The 10,142-nt window shown below is 39.1% G+C and overlaps 1 protein-coding gene across 1 annotated transcript; it reads right to left on the bottom strand.

The window, feature by feature from the left end:
- Positions 1-2,987: 2,987 nt before the first annotated feature.
- On the bottom strand, positions 2,988-5,102 carry aplnra (apelin receptor a). The gene has a single exon (XM_060882362.1). It carries the CDS (start codon positions 4,879-4,881, stop codon positions 3,799-3,801), a length of 1,083 nt encoding a protein of 360 aa, XP_060738345.1. The 5' UTR covers positions 4,882-5,102; the 3' UTR covers positions 2,988-3,798.
- Positions 5,103-10,142: the final 5,040 nt, after the last annotated feature.

The raw sequence follows: 10,142 nt of genomic DNA, 5'->3' as shown, positions 1-10,142 counted from the left end.
TAACAATACAGGAGCTCCTTGTTTTTAATGACCTCTTTGTTCTTTTTGTGTGTGTTTATGTTTCTTCAGATTTCTGCTGCCTCCCCTTAACTGAAACCGTCTCCTTCCATTTTATCAAGCACAGATAACGTAGCAGAAGCAGTAACTATCATGCATATACATACACGCACTCACATGCACATTCAGGCGCTAGTAAGATCACTAGTAAGTCCCATCTGTGCTTGGGTCTCAAGTTTATGTGGAAGCAAAAAGGCAGTAATAAATATGAACTTTATTATTTGTTTCTTATGTTGCCACCCACTGTAAGATCTCCTCTGTGGGATAATAATCTATATCTCCATGCTCTGATTTTTTACTACATTTGATGTTGAATCAGTTGATCCCCAACCACGTGAAGCAAAAACCTGCTTCATTTGGATGTGTATCAGAGGATATGTGATAGTTTGGCATTTGAATTTACAACCTTATAATGACTGAGAAAAGACCTTAATCACTGAGCTATCATGTCATTATGCCAGCCACTCGGTGTGAAAGTTAACGGATTAACCGCACACTGAGCTCAACATTAAGGCCTGTTTTCTCAGATGACATCACTGACCACATTTCTCGACTGATTTGATTACCTCGTTACGTCTTTGTCTCTTAGATCGCGTGTGCATGTGTGTGCTCCTCAGACAAATTGGCCAGAAACAATCCAGGCATGTTTATCTTGGGATTAACACTTCTCACCATGGCCAAGTTCCGTGACATGGGTGAGAAGCATTCAGGGTTTCTCCTTCATCACTTTGATCTGGAATTGATGGCAGGGTCTGCTTTGGTGTAGAGAGACGAGATTGCTGGGTATGCTTTTAGAGTGTGTGTGTGTGTGTTTGTGTGTGTGTGGGTGTTTGGTCCCTCATTCTTCTGTGCCTGCTCATTTGTCTTTTCTGTGTTTCTCAATATACATTCGTGTTTGTTTTTGTGTTCTCATGTACTAGCTTAAACACCCTTTTTTCTTCTACACAAGTTTGTTTCCAGTTCTGTACTTAAAACACACACACACACACACACACACACACACACACACACACACACACACACAAAATCTCAGAATCCACTGTGACAATATTTACTGATGTAGTTCTGCTTTTGGTATTTAGCTAGACTAGCAAACACTTTTGTGGTAATATTAGCCAGCTAGTAATAGCTTCCTGTGGTAATATTAGCTAGCTGTTAATAATCTCTTCTGCTTTAAACTAGTAATAATCACCTTTTGCATAAGTAGGTAGTTAGTGCTAACAATCTGTGGTAAAGTTAGCTATAGTAATAAAGTCCTGTGGTACAATTATCTATCTATAAATCTATCTATCAAGTTATAATATTAGCTACTTAGTCATAAGCTCATGTTGTAGAATTAGCTAGTAATTAGTTAACATTATCCTTTTGTGAAAAGACAAAGCTAGCTAGTAGCAGCTTCTTGTAAAATTAGCTTTCTAGTAATAAGCTCCTTTGGTAAAACTGGTTATAAATAAATTCCTGTGGTAGAATTATTATGCTAGCAGTAACCTCTATTTGCTAAAATTAACTAGCTATCCATAACTATCTGTGCTAGATTAGCTACATTTAGCAGATTGAAAGTTTTGGCTACACATGATGAACTTGCTAGCTAATTAACATCTTTTTCTCAGGAAAGCCTAAATACACATACATTTTAGTCATATCTTATACCAGAAATTCAAGTTATAGTATCCTTGGTGTTGAGAAATGGCTGTTAACAATCACTGATGAAAAATGCTATGTTACAATGCATACACACATACACAAACACACACACACACACACACACACACACACACACACACACAGAAAAGGACAAGGTTCCTCCCAGCTCAAATCTTTCTTAGCATGGGTGATATTAATCACTATCTTCTTGACCACATGCTGTGTGTGAGGGAGGGAGAGAGCGAGAGAGAGAGAGTCTCTGTCTGCATTCCTGTTGGACCTGATCTTGACCTGGCGTCTCTGGAGAAGCAGGCTATCTCCACCCATAAGGTTTCTGTCGTAGACAGGAACAAGAACGGTTTCTTTGCTACACTTGGACACACACCATTGGACCATTTAGAAACCAGTGACAGAAAATAACACCAATTGTTCAAGAAATTTTCCTCAAACAAACATTTGAACTGTGTTAAATTACAATGGAGTGATAGTATAATTAAAACTAATAACTTGATTCGATCATCAGTCTAAAACACACATTACTGATTACAGCTCTAATCATGCAGTCATTGGTACTTTAAATGAGTTTTCAGTTATTTAACTATTTACACTGAGGTTCATTCCAGAAAACATGAACTGAATTGTAAAAAACAAAAGCGCCTACAGTGTCTCATAGTGTCTCTAAATGTAACCTGCACCATCAATTGTCATTGTTAATTTCGTTAAAAATTGGTTTGTGAGTCAAAGAGACCCAGAATGAAGTCTCAGCACTTTTAAAGAATGTGTGTGCTTGCAGGACTGGATTTGATGGAGGGGGGGATGCGAGATGACTTTTAAAACAAATGACATAAACCATCCCCCTTGTAAAACGAATGTTCCTCCCTGGTTTCTCTCTTGAAAACATTTTATATAAAATGTGCATTTTCAATAAACAATGTAAAGTAATGAGGCACTGTTTAACAATCTTATGGATTGCCTTGTTATACAATTATGCATACTTATATCACACTAATTAGGCTAACTATCTGATTCAGGTGTTTTTTTTTTATGACTGCCAGGAAACATTGCTGGCCAAAACATATTAATTGCTAACCAGAGGTTTTTTTTTTTTTTTTTTTTACAATTCAACTACTATATGCTTGTGGTTTTTAAACGTTCTCGCATGTGTCTGTGTCTGATAAATAGCCTCCTCAACCGAGGTCTTTAACCGAAACATTAACTGATGATTACACACACACACACACACACACACACTCACACAGATGTTTTATATATACACAAAAGTTGGCTTTGCTTCATAATATCTTTAATGCAGTAGTTAGTTACAGAAAGATCAGCAAAAATAAACATTTCATGAGCCCTACTTTATCTGGAGAGCACCGCCGCCCTGGCACCTCCTACCGTCCTCACCTCTCTCCCTTTCCAAGAGACATTTGTCAGCTGCCATCTGTCTGTCTGCCCCGTCTCCTCCTCCTCCCGTGTCTCTGACCACTCTTTAAACTATCTAATTAAGCTACAACACCTTTTCTTTAGTTACTTGCTCCCCCAGCAAACACACACACACTTTGAAGCTTTCGTCAGCAAACACACAAGCAAAGGCAGGAAGAAGGGCTCATTAAGCAAACTCATACATTTATATCATCGTTTTACACAAGTGCTACAGATGCTAAGCATGTTTTTTGAAGTAGGAAAATACTGTACAATTTGTATCTTAGACCAGCGTACATACACACGCATGCACACACACATTCATATACAAGCCGTAGATTTCTCTGTTATCACCTTGGTGGAGTTGAAAACTAAAGCCCAGAACTGTCCTTACAATTCATCCTCATACAATTTGCATACATCATTGTTCCTACAGTAGATTACACAACCCTGGGAGTATTATTTACAAGCTGTACATATAATGAACTGGTTCTTCACAGAGACAGAGAGAGAGAGACTTAAAAGTCCAAAAGTCAAATAAATGTTCATGTTTGAGGCTCAGCCTGGATGAGTGAAGCCACCAGAATGGTCCAGCCGTCTGGTCGCTCCCCATTTCTTCTCTCACCTCCGTTTTTTTATCCTTCCCCTCATCTCTTTCTGTTCTCCTTCTCCTCACACTTTGGTGGCAAGCGAGTGCAACTCGGACTTCTGGGTCTGTGCGCTGAGAGTGGATGAGGCAGAGCTGACATGACCGTGCACAACCTTCTTCAGGCTGAGCAGGCAGAGGCACCGTGAGCGGAAACGCAGGTCAAAGAAGGCATAGAGGAACGGGTTGAGACAGCTGTTGATGTACGCCAGGCAGGTGGCATATGGGTGCGCCAGCAGCAGGAAGTGCAGGAAACCACAAGAGGTTGGAGCCAGTCCCAGGTATGACAGCGCATCCATGCTCTTCAGTACATGGAAAGGCGTCCAGCAGAGGGCGAATACCACCACCAGAGTGGTGATGATCTTTAGGAGGCGCCGCTTCTTCTGGTCCTCTTTGCGAAGGTGGCCAAAGTGGCGTGCCACTGTACAGCCTATCAAGCAGTAGCACACAGTCATGGCCATAAAAGGGAGCAAGAAACCAAGAGCTGAGGAAGACAAACTCAATCCGGCAATCCATAGTGACTCATGGCGCTGATTCAGAGTCACCAGGCTGAAGTCCATAGCACAGGTGGTGCGGTTGCTGATCACATCGTCCACCGTGGTGCGAAAGAGCAGCGTAGGTGCTGCGAGAGTCCCGGAAAGCAGCCAAATTGCACCGAGTGATACCATCACAGTGCCTCGTGATCGAAGATGGTTGCTGCTCAGTGAGTGCACAATGGCCAGGTAGCGATCAAAGCTCAAGCATGTGAGGCAAAAGACACTGGCATACATGTTCACCAGCACCACATAGCTGCTGATCTTGCAAAGTGCCACACCGAATGGCCAGTGGTACCCGAGTGCCGTGTACGCGGCCCACAGTGGCAGGGTCACCACAAAGGTCAGGTCTGCCAAAGCCAGGTTGCCGATGTAGACGTCTGCAGCACGGCGCTTGGACTTGGCTGAACGCCACATGGTGAAGATGACCATCCCGTTCCCGGACAGACCTAGGATGAAGATGAGCATGTAGAGGACAGGGATGAGGGAGTAGGACGGCTCCCACTCTGAGTAGTCGCACGTCGTCTCGTTGTCTTCATAATAATCGTAGCTGTCGGGGTATTCCGTGGGATCCATTGGATAAAGGTGATGGTGTCTCGGTTCCACAAAGCTTTTAAAAAGTCCTGCTTGAAGAAGTCTTCCTTTCGTCCAGGTGCGCTTTTAAAACTCAAGAACCAAAAGTTGCTGTGCTGCAAAAGGCAACTTGTTGGCTTTCCTCTGTGAACAGAAGACTCTCTGTGAAGTTCTGCACCGTGCACACATGGGATAGAGAGAACGAGACGGAGCAAGAGAGAATGTGTGTTTAAGTGAAGGGGGGAGAACCACCCAGCCTATTTAACCTCCATCCCCTCCTCATCCCTCCATCTCCGCCCCTCAGACCCCCCTGTTTTTCTAAAGCACAGCCCCCTATATCACACTAACCCACCCCCGAGCCCCTGAATCTCAGCCAGCGTGGAGTGGGTCAACACAGCAGGAGTTAACTCTTGTTTTTCTTCTTAATGAAAAAGTAATGGTCTGTACTTCTTTCAAGTCAGGCTTGAAATGAGAACTGACCAAAGATCCCTGGGACTCTTTAATATATGCTGAAGCACTTGATTGCACTTTAAGTATTTTAGGTGTCACTCAGGATTGGATTAAGATATACAGATGCTCGCAATAGTGTGTCTTTATTCCTTTTGGTAAAAAAAATATCAGCAGATTGACTCTTGTTTGTCTGTTTTTAGAAATACAATGGGGGACTGAGCGCAGAGTGGTACCTGTTCTTATTTTCGGAAATGAATGAACGAATGAATAAATGATGTATGTAATGATAAAAGCTGTAACTCTGAAGCTCTGCTAAAGCAAGCCTGGACAGGTTTCTATAACGAAACTGATCTCATTTGAATATAAATGGTCTCGGCTCATTTCCTATATTGGCCTTTAACTTTCACATAAAGACTTGAGACTAATCTGATGCAGGTGTTGTGACCAATAAATAAATAAATAAATAAATAAATAAATAAATAAATAAATAAATATCAACAATTGGCAATTATTACAAACAACTCATTGCATACACATTAAAAAAAATTCTACATAATATATTATTAAAAATAACACAGTTTAAAAATAAATAATTGGAAAACAATAACAATAAATAATTGGTTAATTTCTTTAATGAACAGAATGCTAAAATAGTAAACACTATTGCGTTATAAAAGTATGCTCAAACACGCATACTTTTGTACTAAATAGTACGTATATATATAAATAAAAACCTACACTCACCTGACATTAAACACTGTCACGTTTTTAGTAGTTTAGTAGACGCGTCTCAGCGTAACCATGGAAACCGACAAGGGCAAGAGCGCTGACTCAGCCTTCTCTTTTATTCTTTTTATTAATACATAAATAAATAATAAATCAATGTCAGGCGCACTTTTAAAAGCCTTAAATGTTAGTATCGCGTGTGAACGCTATGTCAGGGATTAATTAACATTAGAAAGTCTTACACAGTCACCTCTGAGTCAAACTAAAGGAAACGACACATAGGAGTTACACAGAGTCGTTAAGGGAATGTTGTTCACGCGCCACACCCGAGGGCAGAAAACAGGAACCAAAACCAAACAGATGTGTTTATTAAAGGCTCTATCTATCTATCTATCTATCTATCTATCTATCTATCTATCTATCTATCTATCTATCTATCTATCTATCTGTCTGTCTGTCTGTCTGTCTGTCTGTCTGTCTGTCTGTCTGTCTGTCTGTCTATCTATCTATCTATCTATCTATCTATCTATCTATCTATCCATTTATCTGTCTGTCTGTCTGACTGTTTGTCTGTCTGTTTGTCTATCTATCTATCTATCTATCTATCTATCTATCTATCTATCTATCTATCTATCTATCTATCTATCTATCTATCTGTCTGTCTGTCTGTCTGTCTGTCTATCTATCTATCTATCTATCTATCTATCTATCTATCTATCTATCTATCTAACTAACTGTCTGTTTGTCTGTTTGTCTGTCTATCTATCTATCTATCTATCTATCTATCTATCTATCTATCTATCTATCTATCTGTCTGTCTGTCTATCTATCTATCTATCTATCTATCTATCTATCTATCTATCTATCTATCTATCTATCTATCTATCTATCTGTCTACCTATTTATCTGTCTGTCTGTCTGTCTGTCTGTCTATCTATCTATCTATCTATCTATCTATCTATCTATCTATCTATCTATCTATCTATAGGCCATTAATCAAGTAATTAATTATTAATCAATTATAAATTTTTCAGTTTATTTTAATATTCTATTAGCCTATTAATAATAATGTGTTGTTTATTTGTTTGTTTGCTTGTTTACCAACTATCTATCTATCTATCTATCTATCTATCTATCTATCTATCTATCTATCTATTTAGAAAAGTAATTTAAAGTGTTTCATTTTTTTTATGTAGCTATTTTCTCATAAACTAGTCATTTTATTTCCTTACTTTTATTTATTTATTTTTTAAATAAAAACTTTATAAACAATATTAGATAATGAATATTAACATATCTTTTGCAAGCTATTGGGTTGTAATACTCCCAGGGTTGTTGTAAGCTAATATATACACTCTAATCACACACTGTCATTGATTCCAGTGTATTAAATTCTATTATCTTTATATTTACCTAATTAATTATATGCCATTTTTTAATTGTAATATATATTTATTTCTTTGTTTGCCTTCTGGTTTTATTTTCTCTTTATTATTTCCCTGAAAAACCTCTAGAGATCAGCTATAAACCAGCATCACATCGGTAATCACCCATGAGCTCATTACACTCCGTATAAGTGAGGAGCTCATCTTTATATCATCTTTAAACCCAATCCTGATCCTCTCTGATCCTCTTCATGTGCTTCAAGGACTCAATGCTCTTTTTCTAATGGTGTTTTTCCAAGGAAAGTTCATTGCCTTACTGTAGCACTTCATAGCATTACAAAATTAGGGTCTCAGTTACAATAAAAATGATAGTAACTAAAGAATAAACCACAGAATTACACAGAGAGGTAAAGTTATTCAGCTGTTTTGCACTGAAGGGGTGAAAATTGGAATTTTGTCGTTAGCAGTAAGCGTGTGAGCGGAAACAAGAGTACGAGTTTACTGATAGAGGAAAGTAACAAAGCTGCTTATTGTAACTTTAAAATCCCGCTTGGGAATTCCTGAAACCGTGAACCCACGTTTAGCTCTGAGTTTCTATAACAGAGAGCCTGGTAAACTTACATAACCTTTATTTAAACATGGATCAGCTGCAAGCTTATGATTATTAGCTATTTTAGACAATATAGAAATATAGAAACAATCAATAGTTTTACTGTTTATTATCCATTATTAACCTTTACAATATTCCTTTTAATTCTTATTAAAATCAGACCAGGACTAAGATCACATGAATTGAGTCAATATATAATCCTCTACATTATGCATCTAAACAGGTAGCTAAAAAAAATAAAGAAAACACGATTGAAAAAAAAAGCTAATAAATTAGTCAAGTACACCTCTAATTAATTGCCAAGTAATTCTGTATATTTATAAATGTGGTAACTATAAAACTTTAAAGTTTGTGACTTTATATTATTAACCAAAATAAAAAAAAAAACTTTGGCAGCGTAAATCAGCGTGAAAATGTAAACGTATCCTGTGCGAATGTAGAATTGGACCGATCCGGAATTTTTTTTCTCTACATCATATGACAATTTCCAGGAACTGCACAGAATAAGTGGTATTGTAAAGCTTTTCGTGACAATTTTCCTGTCACACATGACACGTGAGACGTGCGTTCGATGTTAGCAGCAGCCAGTTTAGCATTCGTAGATAGCCAAAGTGTCAGCGTTGTCCCTGTCAGTTGTCGCGGGTAAGCTACAAACATTATGATACTGCAAATGAACCTAGACATAATAATAAAATAGACAGAAAACATATCCATAGTATGTCATGTTGACGATTATCCCAAGATTTTGCTCGGGTGCGGGTTTTACTACGTACTTGACGCAAAGCATTCGGGAAGCAATGTTTTTTGGGATTGTCTTATAATCTCACAGCTGAAATCCGTCTTTACATGTTGATTCTTGTATTTGTCGTGTATATGTATATCTAGTTGATTGCTATGTAAATCTCAAGCAGCTCTTTTCATGAATTCGGCTCAGAGTCATTTCCCTTACGGAATCAACCCGGAATTTACCCAGATCACTTCTTTTTAAATGCGCAGTATGAATTACAGGTCAGTCCCGTTTATGATCAGCTCTCCAGCCAGAACCAGTTCCTCTTGGATTCGGATTCAAATGACGCTCTATTGTAGTTGAACTGCTCATGAGGGTGGATGCATGACCGAGTCGTACGTGTGAACGACGTGGTGCGTATCAGAACGGATCAGAGCACAAAGAAAACACAAAGTATCAAGTCAGACAAGTATAAAATGATCAGCTATTTAGTCAAACACTTTAACTTGTGAGGTCCTCGACCTTTCAAGGGTCTGCCTTAAACAGTAGCAGCGCTCGTTAATCGTAGGGGAAAAAAAGGCAAGTGTGTTATAAATCATGTCAGTGTCTCTGAAACCTGTGGAAAATCACTGGAGGATTGGTGCAGCGTCGAATAGGGCGGCTTACACCCAGTGACCCTGTTATCCTTTACTACGGCCCTGTGTGCAAACCTCATTCCCATGCACGCTGTTTTTGTTGGCTCTCGGCACTCTGTATCGGGAGAAAATAACACACACACACATACACACACACACACACACACACACACACAGAGCAGACAGCTTGGCAAAAAAAAAAAACAGTGCTTCCTGCTTCAGTGGGGTTGGCAGAGTGCCAGGACAGAGATCCCCCTCTAGTGGAGGGACATTCTGACATTCATGCACACGTGTAGCACACACACAAGTAGCACACACACACACTCACACACACACACACTCACACACACACATATAAAAGATTTTATACGCACAGAGTCACACATCACATTTCCCCAGGCACATAAGAGAAGAAAACTTGTCACTAACTTTTCAGACTTGGGACACACACACACACACACACACACACACACACACACATACACACACATGTTGGTGGCTTCTGGCTCTATCTAACTCCCTGCAGTGATGGAGAGGATGCCTGCTGTTCGCATGGATCCTTTGGGCAAATAAATAAATTTGCAAATGTAAAAAAATAAAAGGGGACCTGATAAGAAACAGATGGTCAGATTAGCCAAGTGACTCTCAACCACACACACACACACACACACACACACACAAACACACACCTCTAATTGCCAGATTAAGCAGATGAATTGAAAATCTCTAAA

This window comes from Tachysurus vachellii, chromosome 11, assembly GCF_030014155.1.
Source record: "Tachysurus vachellii isolate PV-2020 chromosome 11, HZAU_Pvac_v1, whole genome shotgun sequence".
Taxonomy (NCBI): domain Eukaryota; kingdom Metazoa; phylum Chordata; class Actinopteri; order Siluriformes; family Bagridae; genus Tachysurus; species Tachysurus vachellii.
This window is presented reverse-complemented; position numbering and strand designations above follow the sequence as displayed.